Here is a 23,158-nt window from a genome sequence, read left to right as displayed (position 1 = left end):
TTCAATACCCATACCACAAAATAGGAAGAAAAGAGAAGGAGGAGAATGTGGGGGAGGAGGAGGGGGAAAGGGAGAGGGAGGGGGAGGAGGAGGAGGAGCAGGAGGAGGAGACGGAGGAGGAGGAGGAGGAGAAGAGGAGGAGGAGGAGGAGGAGGAGAAGAATAGAAACTGGGATCAGAATAGATGGGAATGGAAACTCTCTGTCCTATGTGAAAACACTGTAAATTTTCTGTAAACATAAAGCTATCCTTAAAAACTAAAATTTATCAAAAAGTGTACACCAAAATATTCTGAAAGCATTTTGAATTGCCAGGTAATAACCCAGATGGCATATTTATGGTATTTAAGCATTTCACTATTGTTGGAAATCTGAGACACTTCTAACTTTTCCATGAAAAGGTAACATAGGGATGAACAACTCTCCCTGTATATTTTGGTTCACCTCTTCGATTATGTCCTTACTGTAGAGTCCTAGGAGTTCATTCTACTTTTCAAAAGTGTTAAAATAATACATTTACCTATAATAGCTAATCCGAAGCAGCTAAAGTCCCATTAGATCATTTCTGAGGTAAATTCTATTAGTAAGGGAAACACTCAGAAAATATTTTCCAGAAAGCATATCCAGAAAATAGGAAAGAAAATATCTAGAATTTGCATTCAACTCTCAAGCCTTATCCATTGATTCATGAATTCATTAAATAAATAACATCATCTGCTATGCACCAGGCAAATGCACTGTTAGGAATGACTTTTAACCTCCTGAATTCCTTGTACCCTTTTCCGCAATAAGAGAATTCCAACCACTGTCTTAATTCACAGAATTCTTACATTTGATACCTTAAAAAACACTTCCTGTTCCTTGCAATGAGGTAGTATATGAATAGCAAGTGCAAGGTGCTTTAATAATAATTTCCTGCAGCACTTGAATCTACAGGGCACAACATGATTAGCTGGAAAAAAAGAGATTCCTCTCACATTAGCATTTGATGATTTTTTAAATGCTTACAAAAACAAGTTTTTCTATAATAAATGATTTTTCTAGTATTTGAAAACTTCACTATCCTCTGGTGCCACCTAACGCTCATCTTCTCTGGCACATCTGTGTTTATCTTCCCATAAATGTTATTTTAAGCCTGGGTGTAACCCTACCAGCAAAACTTCCCTTGATTGTCCATCTGTCACCAAAATTGTTGCACTGTTCCCATGACATCTGATTGTTTCTTCCTAAATTTACAGATTACTTTAAAAAAATTCAACAATGCTGTCAGACAGACAGTTCCCTGCAAATGTCCTTTGCAATGGACGCCAGTTTACAGGACTTGGGTAGATGCCCTCAGTGATCAAAGTAAAAACTGTGGAAGCAATGCTCTGCAGAGGCAGAAAGTGGGCCATGGTGCAGTATCAGCTGAGGCCTCTGCCAGTCCTACTGAGTGTCCTGGAGCTCAGACTGTGAGGACTGTGTTCTCCCTAGGCTGAGGGATGGGCCTTCATGTCCCCTCATCAACCAGTTATTGGCACTTGGAGGGACATAGCTTTGGGCAGGCTATTTCCAGAGGTCAGGGCAGGCAATTTCCTCTGGCCAAGGGCAATGTCCAGCAGAGGCACATCTGAGACACCAAGACAATCCAGGTCCCCTCAGCCTGGTGATGGGCATGTCCTGAGCAAATGGCATCTGGGCAGAGTACCAAGTATCTGGGAAAGTATCCACTATGGGTCATTCCTCACCTGGACTTTGCCTACAGTTTTACCTTCACAAGTCCATCTTAAATGAAAGGGATCTAGCTCTTGAAAATGTCCATAGACACATATTTTTAAAAATCACAGGTTCTGATTTATATAATTCATTTCAGCTGTGAAATGTTTAAGGAAAGTCTCCTACTCACAGCTCCAAACACAGAGCCTCCTACAGATGGGCTCTTGTAAATACCTTAAGAAGATACCCAAAGCATCATTATTCTGAAGCATTACACCCAGTTTTAGGATGTAAAAGGAAATGAGACATAAAAATAATATTAAAGTACCAATAATTAGAGAAAGACTTTAATCAGTTCTCAGCATGAAAATGTGAGGGAACTGCATGAGTAACGGTGTGTTTGGAAGGATAAGGAACCAATTTAGAACATCTATATTTGAGGAACTGGTTATTTCCATATAACTTTGAAAAATAAAGTTCACTTAAACATAGTTGTAGCATTGTGGAAAATTCTCAGAACTGTAAAAAGTTGCTTAACTCAAAAAATTATAAATTTAAAAAACTATAGTTAGCTCTTTGAGATAATTCTTTGAGTAAAATTAAATAGAAAACAATTCAATAAATATAAAGAATTAAATATGAAGGTCATTTATGTCACAACTATATAATCTATTCCTAAGTATTCTCCCCAATAATTTAAAAATAAAACCTTTTATTCATTTAATAAAACATCATATAGTAATACTTCAATTCATTTCACATTTATGAGATATTCACTATATTCAAAGCATACATGAAGTAAAGAAAGTTATTATAAGCAACTCCTTTCTGGACCGTCTACTTGATATAACAAAGAGAAATTGTGCAAGTGTAGGAAAGCTAAGCGTTATGACAGTATTATCTGTCAAGTGCAGACAGTCCCTGGCTTCCTGAGGATCCAGAAGTGTATTAGAAAGTTGTCTGTTTACTGCAATTTCCCAGAGAAGCAATGTCACATGCAAGTGGTGCTGGGGCCACCATGAAGAAAGAGCCCTCCCTGAGGGAGGAGATGTCCAAAGCCAAGCAACCCTGGGAGAAGGAAGGAAAGAAACCAGAAGGAAAGAGCAGAGACAGAGATACTTGATGACATTGTTCACAACTCTAGATCCAACCTCCTCTGGGTCTTTGGAGTATGAGCTTATCTAGCCTTCTGTGAAGCCTAATCCAGGAAGAGCTGAGTTCCTGTCACTTGCAAGGGAAGAGTCCTGAATGAGATCCCTGAAGCCTAGACTCCACTACATCCATCTCATAAAACACTTCCATTCCAACCTACTTCCCCTCAAATGTCCCCATCATTATGTCAGGAACTACTTGTGTGCTTCTTTAGCTCCCAAGCCTGGCATGGCTGGCAGGACTTGAGAGCCAGCCCCTGCAGCAGACCAGTCTGCTTGCTTCTGGCACACTAAGCATATGTTCTGCAGCAGATGTTCATGTTCTCCTGGACTGCTGCCCCAAGCATGGAATCAGGCTTCCAGACAAGGAGTTTGGTATTAGCTGACTGATTTTAGAGGAAGTTGTGTTAGTCAGCTCTTTGTTGCTGTGACAAACTACCTGAAAGCAATCACTATAAAGGAGAAAAGGTTTATTTTGGCTCATGATTTCAGAGGTATCACTCTATGGTCACTTGGCTCTGTTGTTTCTGGGCCTGTGGTGAGGCAGAATATAATGGTGGGGAGAATGTGGTGAAACAAAACTGCTTATCTCATAGCAGGCAAGAAGCAAAGAGAAAGAGAGAAGGGGACCAGCAACAAGATAGAGCCTTCAGGGCACATTCCCAAGGACTCACTTCCTAAGGTTCCATCACCTCAACAGCCCATTAAATTATGAACCCATGGATGGGCTAATCCACTGACGAGGTGAGAGCAGAGTCCTCGTGATCCAACCATCTTCCAAAGGTCCCATTTCTAATCACTGCTGCCTTGGGAATCAAGCCTTTAATACATGAGCTTTTGAGGGACATTTTAGAACGAAACCATAATATAATTGTGCTTCCGTATGTCAAGGCCCAGAACACACAAGCATAATCTACGTCCCACTGAACCAGCCACCATTCAGGCTTAAGAACTGCCATCTAACTCAAACCCTCCTTCACAGATTGTGAGTTTCTATATTTCCTGGCATATTTATTTCTGAGATGGCATAACACTGTTGACAGGAAGTGAGCAGAGACAGCTAAAAGGACAAAGGCCTATTCACTTTCTAGTAGTGCAAACCAGAACAACTGTCCCAACAGCTTTAGCCAATGAGGTAATTAAGCCTCTATATTTATGTCAACAAACATGGGCTTTTAAATGTACACCTTCTTAAAGAATTCCTTTCCAAAGTTCTTTATATTTTCTCCCACTCTAACTTCAGAAAAGAAGTTGGAAGCTCATGAAAAATAAATTGTCCATAATTTATAGCTCTAACATCTGGATCACTGAGCTTTATCTAATTTCCATCTCCATCTAGCTCTAAAATGTGCTGTCTTTGAGAATCTCTCCCCTGAGCACCAGTAATGGGACATGAGATTGCATTTCCTGCCTTCATTTACTTTCCAATAGCTCTCAATAAAAAAGCAATAGGAAGAATAAAATGGTGTGTTTTTCCAGGGGGAGAGACAGATTCACCTGCTAGGTATTTGTATTTCTTATAGACATTTTTAAAATACCTTATCCTAACTGAGAAAAGCCAGCCCCAACCTACTTCTCTTTTTCTTCACAAAACAGTTCTTTGAAGACAATGTAGTTCAACATATAGCAGAGAGAGAGAGAGAGACAGAGAGACAGAGAGAGAGAGAGGGAGAGACAGAGAGAGACAGAGAGAGAGAGAAACTATTCCCAAGTCAAAGTTATGAACTTTCCTGAAGTTCTGGTTCTCTTCTCCATAGCCAAGCATCTGGACTCTCGAGATTGCTTCCGGACTTATTAAAGTTCAGACTCTCCCCGGGACCCACAAGGTCCTGCATAATCTGGTCCCTGCCAGCAATCCCAGCCCCATCTGCACCCACATCACTTCCTTCTTACTCACCAATCTCCAGCTGCCCAGGCAATCCTTCTCTAAGCACCGTATGCTGTGGCTTCCTCTGCCCAGAACCATCGGCTACCTCCACCAAATCTGGCCAATTCCTCTTCATACTCTGTATATCACCCTGAATGTCACTCTTCGCGAGAACCTTCCCTGCCATTCCCCTGTTCTCAAGATTAACTGGGAACTACGTTCCTGCAGTTATCTGTCCTCTGAGCCAGCTATCACAACGGTGACTGGTAAATATCTGTTGTGTTATTTTCAGATGTTATAGAAGTTTCTTTTACTAAATCATAAGCAGAAACAAATGAAAAGCAGAAACAAATCTGCCTTCTTTAGCAAGGTATTAGCAAGATATACATCTCTCAGAGGGTACATGTTAAATATTTGAGCAAGGGAGGGAGGAAAGCAGAGAGATGAATTACTAAATCACTGATACTGCACTGGAAGGAGATCTTCCAGTTACACATATATATAGGACTAGTTCATTATATAGAACATTTTAATTGAATCTTTTCCCCAATTCTAAGACATGTGGAAAACAGCTACAAGACAATACTCATGAGCAGACCTAGCAGTCCTTCAGTTCTGAGGAAAGCCATGTAACACAGCAGCTAGATGCATATGTTTTGGAGCCAGACACTTAGGTTCAAACTTCCAGTTGTGTGACTTTGGGAAATTTCCTCAACCCTCCTGACTCCTCTATTGATTCATCTATAACATGAGCCTTAGAATTCCAGCCCCCTTAGAGCAGTTACAAAGACTGAAGTAATAACTATGAAGCAATTGAGAGCCATACCTATGAAGATATGGGTGTAGGAAAGAATTTTCTAAAAAGAATCTCAATCTCACAAGAAATAGCAGAGCAACTGACTGGCTACAATTTGAATGCTGGTAGTATTATGACCAAAAGATATTAGAAGTTCTGCCAAATTCAAAGATATTACCTCATATTTTGCTTTCATTATGTTAAAGGAATGTACTCCAAATTGGCATATTTTAAAAACCAGATGCCTAGAAAATAATTTATTTGTCTACCCAGAGACAATAACTCCTACACTAATCACAGAATGTATAGCTTTACCTTTCAGAGGCGTTAAACAACATAATTTGACGATATAACATCTTTACAGAACTCACAAGGAGAATGACCTGAAAAATATTCATTTATGATCGCTCTGAACTGAACCTGCAAACAAAAAGTTAACCTATTCCCATTCACTGGATGCTTTTCTCCAACTCATCCTAGCAATGCTCCTAGCTATCTCTCCAAAACAATGGGGCAACTCACTGGCCAGGCTGGGGTTAAGGGACAGCTGGATCAACCATGAGTGACAAGTTTGGGGCTGAGCCCTGCACCTAGCACTGACATGATGATGTGGCCTCATAATGGTAAAGCAGTGAGGACCCTCGAAATTGTGGCCTTGGCAAAAATCAGAATTCCGTGAATATCCAAGCTCTGCCACTGGCTAACTATATGCAGAACCAGAACTGCAGAAAAGTGACTTGGCCTCTTTCAGAATTTGCCATATATATACTAAATTTAAATCAGAATGGATCAAAGATCTAAACATTAAAACAAAACCAGTAAGCTTACTGGAATATGAAACAGGTAAAACACTTGAAGACATGAGTGGAGGAAAGGATTTTTAAAACAGAACCTCAATCTCACAAGAAATAGCAGGAAGAATCAACAAATGGGTTACATCAGACTAAAAAGCTTCTGCTTGTACAGAAGGAATCAATCAGTAGAGTGAAGACATAATCTACAGAATGGGGAAAACAATGTTGCCAGCTACTCCTCAGACAAAAGACTAATATCTAGCACATACAAAGAACTCAAAAAAAGTAAACTACCTAAAATTAAAGACCCAGTGAAGAGATGAGCAAGAGACAAACGAACAGACAAATCAAATAAAAGTGGTCAATAAATATATGAAAAAAATGTTCAACATCTCTGGCCTTTTGAGAAATGCAAATTAAAACAACAGTATGATTTCATCTTACTCCAAAAAGAGTGGCAATCATTACAAAATCAAACAATGACAAATTCTGGCATGGCTGTGGTGAAAAAAGAACCCTCCTTCATTGTTGGTGAAAATTTCAACTAGTACAACCATTGTGGAAATCAGTATGGAGATTTCTCAAAGAATTGAAATTAGAAATTCCATATGACGCAGCTATTTACCTGCTAGGTATCTTCCTCAAAGAGCTTAAATCATCATACTGCAGAATTACATGCACAGCAATGTTTACAGCAGAATAACTTATAATAGCTAAAACCTGGAAGCATCCTTTTTACCCATCAACAGACGACTGGTTAAAGACAATCTGGTGTCTATATATAATGGAATACTACCCGACTATAAAGAAAGATAAATTTGAAACATATGTGGGAAAATGGATGCACTTGGAAAATATAATGTTGAGGGAAATAAACAAAACAGCTAAGCTGAAATATTGTACGGTATCTCTCATTTGAGTGAGGCAAAGTTCAAACAAAGAAAATGATAAAGGATGGATAGAAAGGGACGAGGGGATGGATCTCTTGCAATAGGGAAGTGGTCCACGGGAACAAGGGCAAGGGGTGAGGAGGAGGGGAAGGGGAAATGAGAGGAATAAAGATGTACCAGGTACCGGACATTAATAACCCCCAGTTACTGTAAACACTATCTGCCATAACAGGAGCTAAGACATGTAATATCAACAAGAATGAAAAATGGGATGGGGAACTGGAGAAGGAGGGGGGAGGAGGAAACAAGGGGATTTTTTTAAAAAGAAAGAAACCCTGTACTACATACATGTAACCATTCCCCAAGAGAACTGTAAACTACATGAACAGCAAACATGTACAAATAAAAATATTGTAAAGAAGAATTTCCCATATGTAAAGATACAAATAATAAACGTAAAAATATAACTAATACCTCTCTCAAAACTACTGTGATGTGTAAGTGGAATAATGTACATAATCTGTAATATGTATTTGAGTTACAATGCAAAGGAATCCTAGCAGATGAAAATATTTCATTTCTTTCCCCTCATACCATTCTTTTTTTTTAATTAAATTCTTTTACTGGTACACTGTAGGTATACAACACAATTACATTTCTCATTGGGAATTGTACCTTTACATAATGCATCTTGGTTCTTATTTTTTCCCCATTCCTAGCCCTCCCTTCACACCCTCCACCCTTCCCTATTTACAAAGACTTTATTTCCATTTTTTCCATTTCTCATCATTTTTCCTTTCCCTTCTTTCCTTTCCCCTGCCCCTCCCACTACCCCTACCCCTTTGCACCTTTTCTTCCTATTTTACATTATCGATTATTCATTCTAATCATTGGTACATTTTAGGTATACAATATAATGACATTCATCATTGGAAATCTGCACCTTTACATAGTCTCTCTTGGTTCTTATTTTTCACCCTTGCCCAGCCCTCCCTTCAACCCCTCCAGTCCTCCCTATTTACAAAGATTTTCTTCCTATTTTTCCATTTTCTCATATTAATCCCATTCCCTTCTAGCCTTTCCCCTAGCCCTCCCACTTTCTTCTCCTTTGCCCCTTTTCTTCCTGTTTCACATTACCTATTATACATTTAGTCCTTATTAACACTTTCAGTTTAGTCCCATTTGACCCCGCTATTCCACTGCTGGGGATCTTCCCCAAAGAATTAAAAGAATCATACCACAGTGATATATGTGCACCCATGTTCATAGCAGCACAGTTTTTAATAGCTAAAACTTGGAAACAGCCCAAGTGCCCATCAACTGGAGACTGGATAAAGAAAATGTGGGTTTTTTTATAAAATGGAGTACTACTCAGCCATAAAAAATGAGAAATTAGAGACATTTATAGCTAAGTGGATGCACATTGAGGCGATACTCTTAAGTGAAATAAATAGGACACACATGTATAAATACCGAATAGTTTCTCTGGTGTGAGAAACCTCATACCATTCTTTCAGGAGGCAAGAAAGCAGTAATGACAAACACGAGACAAGGCTATCTAACACACAGAAAATACACGATAATAGGGGTCTGTCTTAGTCACTTTCCTCATTGCTGAGACACAATACCTAACACCCACAAATTAAAGAAGAGGTTTATTTTGGATCTTGCTTTTGGTCCCTAGCTGGCTGGCTCTGAGGCAGCAATGCAATGGTGGAAGGACCTACTGGCCCAGAAGAGCTGCTCATAATATGGCCACCAAGAAGTAGAGACAGGAGGGAGGAGGGAGGGACACTCTCCCATGTTACACTCCCAGTGACCTACTTAAAACAGTGTCCAGTACATAATAAGTGTTATATACATGTAGTAATACTAGTTATAAAGTGTCATTTTAAAATAGCACCAGGTAAGAGGTCCCACATGTTGGTGGGCCTCAAGGCAGAGATGAGGTAACACAACTGAGAGAGACCGCTCTGGGTGGGCTGGGGGAGAACTCAGTCTGCATGTCATATCTCAGTTGTCTTGGCTGTAGGAGATGGAATGTGTGTTGTGATTTAGCAGAAGTTAGTTCAAAGGCAGCACAGAAACAACCAAGCCCTACCACAATAGGCACTGCTGCACAAAAGTTTATGCAGAACTATGCAAAACCAGTGCATGCAAAACTATCTAGCACCAAATGCAAACAATATTTGTTCAATTGATTGAAGCTTACATTGTAGTCCTTGAAAGAAAAAAATAGATTTTAAATATGAAATGTGCATTTGTAAATGTAATGCTCAGAATACAATCTGGGTAATTAAGAAGATGAGTAAGGGCAGAAAACAGTGTAAGAAATACCTTGCAAATGGAGCCACTGAGAGGCATTAATATGGCAACATTGACAAAAAATAAAACATTCTTTCTTTAAAAAAAAAAAAACATTATTTAAGCAACCACCAAAACACAGACTGTGATCTCTTGGATCTATCTGTTTCTAATTCGTTTAACAGCCTCATTTTTAGGTGATTTCAAAAGATAAGCTTCCTGTGATTATGATGATATGTATTTTATAAACCTAAATGGATTACCTTTACTCTAATTAGAAAAGATGAGCTATAACAATAAAGAAGCTCCACAAAATGTCTCCCCATTTTTTATCTGTCAGAGTCACTGAGTGAAGGTAAGGCCAGGCCAGGCTTGACAATACTGCTGATAGATATTAGTTACAGTGACACCTAGATTTGAAAGGATTCAAGGAATAATTCAATGAGCTCTCTTCTATGGTGACTATAAATACACTGTATTCCTACAAGAAAATGATTATTCTACTCAAGAAACAGCATTCCTTACACACCAGCTTAAATTCCAAGTAAGTTCATTCATCACCTCAGCATAACACACTTCCTAGCAAACCACATATGCTGTCTTCTAAGTGTTTTGTTTTTCTGACTGAACTGATCATTGTATATCTACTCATACTGCATAAATTTAAAACATATGTAAAGATTTACATCATCATTAAAATGGAACACTATCCGGTCAAAGAGAAAGATTACACTTAGAAGGGAAAGAATATTGGAGTTCTGGTTATCTTTGACTTTAGAGGAAAAAATTTCTGACCTGTGTAAAACAGTAGGAGTAGAAGTGTGCACAAACCACACTTGGCGAAAGTATACTCTATGTATGTATGTGCACACATGAGTGCATAAAGCATATATCAAAGTAGCACAAATGCCACAAACATCATAGGAAGTAATAATTTAAACTTCACCCTGCAAAAAACATTATGAATAAAAATGTGCTGGAGTCCTTTATTTATTTTCCCCGCTAATGTCCCAAGTGAGAAACAGAAGTGAACTAGCAGAAAGGCAAACAAGAGCCAAGACCTACACAGAGTTCACAGGAGTTGGTCACCCAGGATACACAGAGATCCTCTAATGGTAAGTTCCACGCAATTACTCCTCATTTCTGGAAAATGTTGAAACCAGAAGTATAAATGGCAGAGAGAGGAAGAGGTACTGAGAATACTTTGCCAGGTTCCATGATCCTTGAAAAGCCCAGAGGCAGAGGTCTTAAGGCCTAGGGAATGCAGCCAGCTGTGGGTCTCCCTCACTCCTCTGCCTGTTGCCCTAAGTCTTACTGAGCTTATTTCCACACAGGAAATGAGGAAATCACAAAAGCACCAAGAGGAGTGCAGAGTAAGTGAATGATCCCAATGGCCAAGGGGATCTTTTTATTTTACTGGAAACTGTTGAGTTGAACTGGCATGTATGTGCGGCCAGGCAGAATGCGACAGGCTCCCAATCACAGCAGTTCCTATCACTGTTCTTCACTTCTAGCTTCCTGGAACAGGTGAATGGACGAAGAGAATGTGAGAGACAGCCACAGCATGGAATACCATTCAGCCATAAAAAGAATTAAACCCTCTTCTGTGTTGAAACTGGAGATCACGATGTTCAGTAAAAGGCACAAAAAGACAAGTACCGCATGATCTCATTCACATATGGAAATTAAAAAAAAAAAGATCTCAAATAAGTTAAAGGTAGAACAGTGTTTGTCAGAGGGTAGAGAGGAGGGACAGAGAGGTTGGTTAATAGGTACAAAATGGCAATCAGCAGGAATAAGTTCTAATGTTCTACAGCATACGAGGCTGACTAGGTAACACTCATTTCTTGAATATTTGAAAAGAGTTGGAGGAGCTGACTTTGAAAATTTCCAACACAGACAATCAATGTTTGGGGTGACAGATGTGCTGGTTGCCCTGATTTGATCAAGACACATCGTATACATGTATCAAAATGCCACACGGTGCCCCTAATATGTACAACTATTATATACCAATTAATTTTTTAAAAAAGAAGCTATTGGAATGATGAAAATTAGACAGATAAATAAAAGTAAAAAGCAGCCAAAAATGGGGAAGGGCAAGCTGCAGCCCACATGTGCTCTCTGCTCCAGACAGCACGGCCCCTGCTGATTCAGGGGGTTCAAGTCCTTGAAGAGCACAGGAGGCTTGGCAGCAGCTCTGTGGTGACACAGAACTTGTCTCTAAAATCTATTCCAATCCCAAAAGATGGTTTGGAAAACAGTCAGACTTCTAATTTAGTGTGGTGAAAATATTATTCAAAGGCAACCCTAAAAATGCTGAATTCCTCTTCTTTTTATCAAAAGCTACTTTACATTTCAATAGCAGAACAAGAGTCAAATGTGGCTTAAGGCTCTGGATAGATGATCATTTCTATTTTGAGAGAATGTCTATCGAGAATTTTCATGAGTTGACCATTTGCCTTGCACAGATCAACTCTGCATCTGAGAAGGGATGCATATTTTTAACATGCTTTGATCACACGGCCTTGATGAAGAATGAACATTTTCAACAAGGCATTCCCAACCCTTTCATTACAACGATTTCTCCAAAAACTTAGCCCGTCTGATCACAGACACCTTCAGAATTCAGGTGATAGGGATATGTAGGAGATTTTCTCATTTTTCCTGATACTTTAAACTGATAAACATGTTTTATCATTTCTTTGGCTCTGCTAACATTTATCACTTTAGTGCCTAATGCTGCAGAGAAGGAGAACTATTTTAATTCCGAATCATCCAGAATAACTATGAAGAATAGGAGCTGGGACAGTAAACAGGAAACAACCTGGCACTCAGGAGCCTGGCACCACGACTCTTCTGTAGAGTCACAAACTCTAAACTCAACACCCCCAACCTCAAAGGAAAAGACCTTTCACCGAAAGCATTTCTAAAGGGAACCAGGAAAAGGGGAGAGACCGTGCTGTGACGCATTCTTTACACTCTCCTTTCCCCCAAAGGTTCAAATACATCTCTGCTTTCTCAGGTCTTTCTGTCCATCACCAACATCAAGCCACTGCCCAACCCCAGGCTCTCCCTGAGACTTGCACCATCCGCATGGCCTCCTGCCACCATGGCCAGCTTCACCTTCCCATGGCTCCTCTTGACCCCACCGCTGCCCCTTCTGTGCCCTGGAACAAACTCTCCACGCCCACATCTGGCCACATTTCATGTTCACCTTTCTTGTCATTATCTTCCTTCCTGTACCTTAGGCTTTGGTCCCACTATTGCCTCCTGAGTTCTCGCATATACAGGACACTTCTGTGCCCCTGCACCTATGACAAGATTCTTTTACCATTTCCCTGTATCCAAATCCTAATCATGCCTCAAAACACGGCAGCTGCAATATCCTCAAATTGCTGCCACCAAACCTTTAGACTTCCCTGCACCCAAGTCCACACGATTTCCTTCCATGTTCAGTGGAAGGGGATGTTTGTTCTGGCTGAAGGCCAAGGCAGATCATCTGGTGCTTTTCTGTGAAACCCACTGCAACCCACACCCTCGGGGTTCTTACCACATCAGTTATATCCCTTTCTTCTTTATCTTCATTTTCTGCCTCACTCTGGCTCAGCAACCCAGTCAGTTGATCTCCATCAAAAACAAACAAAAAACCTTTCATGTCTGTTTGAACACCTAATACCATTTTTATTTTCCAACCGCCATTTCCTTTGTGTTCTGCACAGAGTCAAACTTCTTGGCCACTCTGCTGTTCCCCGTGTGTCCTAGTTCCACATCAACTTCAACCGACTTCCTTCTGACTGTCACCCTTCCAGTCATTTCTCCTGGCTACTGAACTCCAGCTCATGATAAAGGCAGTCTATTAATGTGTAAAATCTATCAATACCGACCACGTCCCAGACAACATGCCAAACACTTGGCGTGGGAGGAATGGGGAAGAGGAGGAATCAGACATGAGTTCTTGAGTCAGACATTCAAACTGATAAAAAAAATTTCACCCCAGAGCTATACTTTATTTGGTCTTTCTTGCTTTTAAAAATATATTAATTATTTGCCAGAAATTCAAGAATCTGGAAACTTCCCACAGAAAGTTCTATGGGTTGGGGTCTTATTAAAGAATCCGGAAGCTCTAGGAACACTGCTTCTTCATTGTTTGGCAGTAATCGCTGGAGCTGAGGGGCAGCCCCTCTGGTTGACCAAGGCCCAACAAACCCTCTTGGCTTGTTGTCTTTATTTTGGTGGCCCTGTGGGCATTGGAGTCTGGAGTTTGAAATCCCTTCTTTAAATCAGTGCTGTCCAGTACAAATACAAAAGTGAGCCACATATGTAATTTTAAAATTCTAATCACAATTTATTTATTTATTTATTTATTTTGTACCAGGGATCAAACTCAGGTCCTTTCACTTGCACAGCAGGCGCGAAACCACTGAGCTAAATCCCCGGCCCAATCACCCTATATTTAAACATTTAAAAGGACAGGTAAAATTAACCTTAACAATATATTTAATTTAACCCAATATATCTGAAATATTTTTGCAACATGCAATCAATATAAAGGTTTAGTAATGACATAGTTCACAATCTTTTCTTTATGCTGTTTTCAAAATTCATTATGCACAGCAGTTTACATGTACAGCGTATCTTAATTCTAATTGGCCACATTTCCAAACTTCAATAGCCAAATGTGGCTAGTGGCTGCCATATAGGACAGGCCATCACTGAATGCTTAATGGTTAGTCATAAAAATTAAGTCTTACAAACAGAGAGTGGGGATGTGGGAAAATATTAAGGAGAAAGAAGAAAGCAGGCAGGACTATGGAGATGTTAAAGGGTGGGCATAATGAGATGTTTTAAAAGAAGTGGGGGCTGGGAACACAAATACAATGAATACTGCTCAGTGACAAATCAGCTGTTGTCCAGTCTTTCAGGGAATAAAACACCTTCAAAAGCAGCTGGTCAGTGATGCAGACTTTCTAGAGGTAGGCTTTGGGGTTTACCAGTAGGCTCAGAAATAGGATAAAAATCACTATGAATATCAACTGCCAACTATGTGAACCCTGTTTCACCTCCTTGGCTCTTAAAAGGCAGCAGAATGGACCAGGCTAGTGAGGATGGGATTCTTGGTCAATACTGGGATTTTAATCTGAGCTGTGGTTGGGAAGAGAGGGGACATCAGAGACTTTTCCTAGAATGATGAGTACGGGATGCAGGAGAAAAGTGTAAAGTACAAAAAGCAAATCAAGGACATGGGCAAAGGGGAAGCCACAGTGATGCAGGCAGGAGGCTTATCTTGAGCAAAGATCCAAGCAGAACTCAAGATTTGGAGCAAAACTGAGTTGAGGCTATGTCACCAGGCATCTGGAATTCAGACTGCACAGGCATTATCAGAGGCCAGAGAGACTCAGGTGTAAGAAGGGTACCCCAAGTCCCAAACCAGCACCAAGAAACATCCCTGAGCCAGAGACCTCAGAAATTGGACTCTCCTCCATCCCCCATGTGAGCACAATATGACAGCTATTTAGTAGGTGTCATGCTTTTCCTTTATACCTGAAGACAAGAACCAGAATCAAAGTCTAAGCTGGGAGAAGCCAAGCCAACAGCTGGAGGAAAGGGGGAATGTTGAATATATCTGCCAGACTGAAAAGGACTTGGAATCAGGGAAGCAAAAACTCCATTCCTTAACTATAAAGCAATTTTGAAGTTTTTCCAGGGACCTTATCTCTGAACAGCCCCAGTCTGTCCATTCATCCCTTCACTCATTCAACAACCATTTATTGAATAGTTTTTCTCTGGACTGTACAACGCTGATTCAATGGGTCAATTATACCGAAGCTTGCCAAATTTAACTCTAACAGAGCTGGTGAGGCAAATGAAGATAGCCCAGGCCTAAGCAAGATAGGTTCAAATTTCTAAAACTGAAGGGAACTCTCTAAACAAAACCAGTGTGTGATTAGGAGAAAACAGTGATCTCAAGATGTCCAGGGGTCCACTGGTCTGGCATCTGCAGTCACGTCCCATCCACATGGACTAGACTGTGACAGAATGGGGACCAAGGCTGATACAAAGTATTTCAAAAGACATTTCACAGGGAAACTGTTCTCTTAAAAAAGCAGTATTCAAGACTTTGAAATCCTACTGAAAACACAGCATTTCACGTTGCATTCAGACTTGAGATAAATACAAATGTTGGGAAACTTGAGGGAAACTGTAGCCTAACATTATTTGGAGGGGTAAAACTTTCTAAAAGTAAAAAAAACTGGTATGCATTAGAAAGGGAAATATACTTGAATAAAATCTTATTTTTGAGGGAGAATAATCACTTCCTACACCACATTTAGAAGAAGCAATATGAGTCAGAAGAAAAGGTTGGTAGTGGCAGGAAATTAACATGGCACATAAAGTTAATGATGCAGAAAAACAGTATTCTCAATGGTAACAACAAATCAAAAATTCACAAAGACAGTAAAGATTATTTGCCAAGTGAACAACTGACAAGAGAAAAGAGTATCTCACTTTTGATTCAGTTATTAACTTTACAGAGATGTAAACGTGTCATATACAGGTATGATTTATTCTAATTCTATAAGGACAAGCAAGCTTATATAGAGTAGCTTCTAGGATAAAATCTATGTCATTCACATTAAACAAACTCAAAAAAAAAAATCAGTATTCAGGTTAGGGAGTAGAGTGCTTGCCTAGTATGCAGGAGGCTCTTGGTTTGAACCCCAGAACCCCAAAATCTAGCATTCAAATGACCCTCAGTTATCAGGAAAATGTTCTATTAGAGTGCTTGGTTTTCCAAGGAAGAGAAATACATAATTTTAGTAAATTTTCCAGTAGCAAAAAAGGTCAAAACAGAGTTTCTGATTTCAAAAAATAATTTTGCTCATTTAAAATAGTGAGCTACAGTGGTTCCACCGCCTGCCTCAAAAGCGCAAGGACCTGAGTTTGATCCCCCGTACCACTAAATAAATAAATAAAACAGTGAGCTAACTGTTTGATATTATAAATAGATACTAGTGAAGAAGGAACACAATACATGAACTAGATCTGCAGGTTTCATCATTGCTTACAAAGTTACCTACATGTACTATTTACTCTTTGTTAATTTAGGGTTGGCAAATGTTTTAATAACCATTATGAGCAAAGAAACCACAATACACGATTCCTTGGAGTACCAAGGACATATTATTAGCTTTTACTGTATGAGACTATCCATTATTTCTAAACGATAGGACAAAAGAAATCAGAGGAGGGAATTCTGTCCTACTGATTATCAATCTATTAATTCTATTTTCTTCCTCAAAGTATTTATTCATTCTTTCATGAAAATACGCACACACTTGCTAAAAGTCATTCAAAACTTTTTTCACTACTGAATGAAGTTCTGACACTACCAGTACTATCTTGGTTAATCTTGGGCTACTCTTGCTACAACTGCAAATAAAAAAAATTTATATCTTCAAGTAAAAAGACTGCAAAGCTCGCTATTATTTTTTTAACCACTACCTATTTGTAATAGCTATTAACAAAACTTCAATCAATATACTGTGCCATAATACTAACAACTACAACAGCAATCGCTAATGTTTATTGAGCACTTGATATGTTTCAAGCCATTCTCTCCCATCTAGAAAACACTGCCATTTATACAAGATCCCTGGCTCTGTTTGAATCTGCCAGATCCACAGAACAGCTAATAAAGGGCAAAGGGAAATATCCTACTCTAAGAAAACCTCTCCCTGCTTGCTCTCTTTCTTCGGAACAAATTCATAGATCTCATATTTTTCAAAAAGTGATCACACCTTAAACTGCAGTTTACACCCTGCTCCAAAATGTGCTAAGATCTCATCCACCCTCTCTTGCGCTGAACTTGAAAGGTGTCATTTCTGAAGCTAGATCCCATCTTGCTTGTTTTCATAAATTTAATTAAAATTGCTTTTAGGAGCTTAATTTTAAGAATATTAGATTTCTGACATTGGAAATTATGTTTTCAAATCTATGCTTTCTCCAGATTAAGTAGTGTTATTTGAAGGAATATTAAAATGACTGAAAAATAGCGTAAGTTAACTGAAATTACACTTGAGAATTTGTTTAAATACAGGCTTTCTTTGAAAGGCCAGATGATTAATAAAGCAAGATGTTCTTCATGTGTAGGCTTAATTTTTAAAAATATCTTGCCCTTTTTGTCTTTCAGGAGTCTTAAGAACTTGTTCCCAATGAATGGATATTGCTCTTGCTATGTTTGAAAACATTTCTATCATACAATAAATAATTTACTCTTTCCTCAAAAACATCTTTTAGTGAAAGCAACTTTGATAAAATTTACTTTAAAAACAATAAAAGTTTAACATTCATAAACATGACATCCTTTTGTTAAGACACTAAAAAAATGCAACATATTCATTCCTCACTCTTTATCTCAAAATACTGACTTTCTGATTCTAGCGAAGATAATTTTAGTACCTCATCAAGACAAAATACATAAAATTGGCATATTTTTTATATGCACACAAATTGAGAGAGCATCTTTCCCAAATGTGTTGCAGAAAATGAAATGCATCTGGTGTGACAATATGGCCTGACACGTGAACTAGAATCAGTGGAAGAAAGGTTTCTTTTCTCTCTTTTTCTTTATTCTCAAAGCAGAATATTTCAAATAATGTTCATGCCCCAACAGCAGGGCATCTGTAAGTTTGTCGGTGTGTGTTTCAAAGGTAATGTTTGGCTAAAGAAAACATAATAGTAAAGAGGGCTGGCAGAGGCAGGGGAAGTAGCACACTTTGTTCACTTTTTTTTTTTTTTTTTTTGGTACTGGGGATTGAACTTGGGACGTTGCGCTTTCAAGGCAAGCGGCGGAACCACTGAGCTAAATCACCAGCCCCTTTGTTCACTTTTAATCATTGCACATCCGTGACTTCCAAATCTCTTTCCCCACTGTCCGAAATGATTGTTGGCTTTTGCTTATCATCTCTCCCTAGTGTCAGAGTGTGGGGACATATGCTGTTGGGGTCTCATACTGGGCTGGAGGGTGGAGATGTGTATTGCAGAATGTGGCTGATGCCAAGCAACAAGAGAAAAATTCAATAATTTCCCTATTTTGGGGATGAATTTTCTCTCTCCCTTGAGAGAAAGTTGTTTGTACACAGGCAATCTGAAGACAAAGTACATGCGTTTACTATCTTTTCTCTTCTAGGTAACCATCTGTGCTGGTGACCTATAAATAAAGCAAATCTGCATGTGTTCCAAGCTCCTCCCCATCCTCAGGTATCTTGGCAGTGAAGAGGTGGGAGGGCAAGGAAAGACCTCTGCAATGTGCAGAGCTTCAAAGGGCAGGGTGCTGCCAAGCTAAGTCTACGTCCGGGCAGCACTGAGCCTGCTTCCGGTTCCAGTTTCCAATTCTAGTTCTTCCTCTTCCCCAATCAGAAGGGAGCTGGGCTCCTTTGGTTGGGCAAAGAGTATTCAGAGGACTCAGAAATCTTTCCACCTGTAATTCAGAACACCGAAAATTCTATTTCACAAAAAACAAAGCCCCTTGGCATCAGGTGCTGGGGACAAACACTGGTGCCTCTTGGGTCTGGTCTGGCAAGAGGCATATCCCTTAGGACTTACTGTTTTTTGTTTGTATCACAACGTTCACCTATTTATTTCTCCCCTGTACATTAACTTTTAAAAAATTCTGTTCATGTCTACATTAAAATGCTAGTTCTTCATAGTAAAAACCTTCTTTAGAACTATAATACAGATTATGATTAAAAATATCAACTTTAAATGTGATGGTATGTAACAGTACAATTCAGAACCACAGTACAATTCAGCACCACAGCACAATTCAGAAATTAATATGCTAATCCATCATTGAACTGATTTGTGTAGGGATGGGGAAAACCAAAATTAATGCAAATTTGCAAGTCTCTAGTAGAGTATTAATCAGTAAGAGCAAAATCATCTCTAAAAATTATATATATATATATATATATATATATATATATATATATTTTTTTTTTTTTTTTTTTTTTTGGTACCGGGGATCAAACTCGGGTCCTTGTGCTTGCGCAGCAGGCGGTGAAACCACTGAGCTAAATCCCCGGCCAGTAAAAATTATATTTTAAAATTGCCAAAGACAGCTGTAATCGTGGAAAACAATTCTGGAGACTGATTTGAGCACAAACATTTCTCTGGCATTTATTAACCAAATGACTCTGGAAAGCTTACTTAACTACTTTGACCATTGGTTTCCTAATCCATAAAATGACAACAATTTCTGCCACAGAGAACTGCCATGAGAATTAAATTATGTAAGGTAATAGAGTACTCAGCAGATGGAGAAGGTACATTCATAACGTTAGTTTAGTATTTCCTTCAATTTCAGATTTTTTGTATACAAAATTCAACTTACATAAAAATATTTTTTAAAATAAAAAGTGATAGTTTCTGAAAACTTTTTGGTAAAAGGGAACATGAGGCTGAATTCAGAATTCCCTATTTTTGCTTTGAAAATATCTTATTTCAATAAACTGCAAAATGACTTAGTAATACATTCACAGTAGCATGATATACACCCTCCAAAATGACTCAACTATTATTTGATGATCTGTTATCCTTGATAGTAAAAGTTATGAAAAGCAAAATGTAAAAACAGTGCCCTAACTCTAAAATTCTTATACATTAAGATTACACACACTCAAAAAATACTTTCTTTTATGTACAGTATTCATTTACTCTAAATGAAAAAATGCCTTTAAGCATATTTTTTTATTTTACTTTTGAAACCAAACCCATTTCTATCCAGTACACTTTCAAGATAACAAGAAAAGTTAAATTTATTTAGTCTTTTTGTCCACATTCTCTACCTATTCTTCTGAAATAAAATCTTTTTCTAGAACTTCAAGTATTTGCTTACTGCAAGCAACTGTTCATATTAAGAAATAAAATATACTGGTTTTCTGATTTATTTTCAGAAACTTCACTAATAAAATAGTCAATAAATTATAAAGATCTCATATCTAAAAGAACTTCAAGTCCTATATATTACTCCCAACTCATGGCCTAATGTTTTTTATAACTGAGCTTTTAATCTAATTAAAGTCTCTCTCTCTCTCTCTCTCTCTCTCTATATATATATATATATATACACATATATATACATATATATACACATATATATACACATATATATATATATATGTCATTCATCTAACATAGTAAGAGTGAAAACAATGAAAGAGTTTAAATAAGCTAAGATGTATTGAGAGAAAAGGGTCATTTAGATATCTGGTAGTATAGAATTTTTAAAATATTTTCTAGCATTAATGTGATTCAATAAACATTTACCTTTAAAGCATTTCCTCTTCAAAACGGGGGAAGTAAAATCAGCCAATTAGTGAGATGCCTTACAGAGCCTACAATAAAATGTTTCTTAAAAGCACATTAAAAACTTGATTTCTTGGACCAGGGATTTAGCTCAGTGGTTCCGCCGCCTGCCTTGCAACCACAAGGACCGGAGTTTAATCCCCGGTACCAAAAAAACCCAACAAAAACTTGATTTCTTCTTGTCTGAGTAGCATCGACATGAGGTACAAAGCAGCATATTTTAAAAGCACTACAGTAAAACTCTCACGCTGTCCACTTGTGGGACAGTGACCACCTGCTGCAGGAAGTTTCAAAGGGATGTGGGGAATGACCGGGCTTGTGCCCCAGGGCTCTGCCCAGCACATAGGCCGCTCGCTGCCACTCCGCGTTTCCACTCCTTCCTGCCAACCGCGCGCTTCCAATGGGGGCTCCTCCACACCGCCAGGCTCCTTGCCATTCTTTTTCCTAAGTAGTTAAGCTTGGTACCTTCTTCTACTGCCCAGGTGAGACATAGCTGAGCTTTTCCCTGGAGTCTCCCCGCCCCCAAATACTCCCTTTATCTCTAACTTTTGTCATTGACTGATCGATCATTAAGCTACCCAAAGGGCTTCTGGCGACAGGTGTCATTCTCATTAAAAGTAAGGGTGCAAGTCAGAACTCTATCTTTACTAAGGAAGCGCAAGATGGATTCCTAGCACTGTTTGATCCGCTTGGTAGGTCACACCCAAGAGCCAGCTCCCGAGGTGGCGGCGGCATAAAGCTGGAGGCGTGGCCCGAGCGCCTGTCCCTGCCGCGCCCCGCACTCACCTGGCTGCTCCCACGCTCCTCGCAGGTCTCGGGGGCCTGGGGCTCCGCGGGGCTCCGGACCGGCTCTGCCGGGGGCGGCGGCGACTCCAGGAGCTGCTCCAGGCACGCGGTGCCCGGCAGAGACGAGCTCTTCTGGTGGCACAAGTGCGCCCCGGGGCCCCGACGCCACGCACCCTCATCTCCGGCGCGGTCCTTCCTCGGGGCCGGCTGGGGAGACGAGGACAGGGAGGACGAGGCGGAGGACGAAGACGGAGCTGAGTCCGGGGAGCGCCCGCCAGGAGGCGTCCCTGCAGCGGGTCCCCGGGCTGTGGGCAGCAGGTGCTCCCGGATCCGGCGGCGGAGCGCGGACCCCTGCTCGGCTCGGCCCGCGCCGCCGGGCTCCAGAGGCTCCGGCGAGGAGCAGCACAGGTTGGGCTGAGAAGACGAGAAGACCCTATCCAGCACTTGCTTCCGCTTCCTGAAGCCGCTCCACTTGCTGCCCGGGCTTCCCACGTCGGGCAGCGCCTCCCGCGTGGCCCTCGGGGGCGGCGGGGACGGCGACGGGGTGTGCGCAGTGCGGCGCTCCGGGCCCCCCGCGCGCCCACCCGCGCCGCCTTTGCCCTTGCCCACCCCGAGCTGCAGGTTCCTCCAGAGCCGGGCGTGGAAGGAGGAGGACGCGGCAGCAGGCTCGGACTCGCCCGCCGCGGGCGCCCGGGGCTCCATCCTCCACCCCCTGCCCGCCTGCGCCCCTCCTCCTCCTCCTGCGTCCCGGGCTTCTCCGCCCTCGCCGGCTGCGCCCCCACTCGGAGCCCCGCGGCGGTGGCGGTAGCGGCGGCGGAGGGCGCAGCAGCAGCAGAAGCCGGGAGCGCCCGGCGGCTTCAGGCCAGCGGGGAGCAGAGACGCCGCCGCCTCCGCCGAGGCTCCCGGGCAGCGGGACTCAGGCGCCGTCCTTTCCTCCACACCTCCGGGCTGGGCCGGCGCGGACACCGGATCCCCGCCGCCGCACCTGCAAAGTTTCCGGTTCCGAGCGCCGCGGCTGCAGCCGCCCGGCGTCCCCCAGGCCGTGTCCCGGCTCCGAGGTGCAGGAGCGGCACGCGCACGGCCGCGCCTGGGACCTGGGGCTGCGCCCCGCGCCCTCGGGCAGCACCTGTCAGCAGCGGGGGCGGCCGCCTCCCAGCCCCGCGCGCGCGCGGCTCACACGGCAGAGCGCGTCCGGCTGCAGAAGGCGGCGGGGACCCGCGGCCCCGGCGCAGCACCCCGGGACCATCCTCCCGCCGCTGGGTGGGAGGCTCGCAGGAGCCCGGTGGAGTGGGTAGGGCCCCGAGTCGGCTTGCTTCTGGAGACCCGGCCACTGTTGCCCACGCAGCTCGCTCTGGGCGGGCCTGCGGATGAGGCCAGATGAAGAGCGACCGAGAGGCGACTGTGCGTCCCGGGCGGGTCCCGCAGGGCGTGGAGAGTCCACGGCGAGCGCGGAAACCCGCCTCCCCCCTACATTCTAAGGCCGCACACAGCTGTCTGGGCCCGCCCC

At 41.4% G+C, this 23,158-nt stretch overlaps 1 protein-coding gene across 7 annotated transcripts in view; it reads right to left on the bottom strand.

Moving 5' to 3' along the window:
• Mctp1 (multiple C2 and transmembrane domain containing 1) overlaps nt 1-22,402 on the bottom strand; it is a 516,544-nt gene extending 494,142 nt beyond the window's left edge. For all 7 annotated transcript variants that reach the window (XM_087180712.1, XM_087180715.1, XM_087180714.1 and 4 more), the window contains exon 1: nt 21,652-22,402. In XM_087180712.1, the coding sequence (XP_087036838.1) occupies nt 21,652-22,353 (702 nt within the window). In that variant the 5' untranslated portion in view covers nt 22,354-22,402. The remainder of the gene's footprint in view (nt 1-21,651) is intronic.
• Between the last annotated feature and the right edge of the window lie 756 nt (nt 22,403-23,158).

This window comes from Heterocephalus glaber, unplaced genomic scaffold (assembly GCF_053883595.1).
Source record: "Heterocephalus glaber isolate CG9 unplaced genomic scaffold, H.glaber_assembly_v1.0 deba00001465, whole genome shotgun sequence".
Lineage (NCBI taxonomy): Eukaryota > Metazoa > Chordata > Mammalia > Rodentia > Bathyergidae > Heterocephalus > Heterocephalus glaber.
Note: the sequence above shows the minus strand (reverse complement) of the source record. Positions and strands in the feature narration are given on the sequence as shown.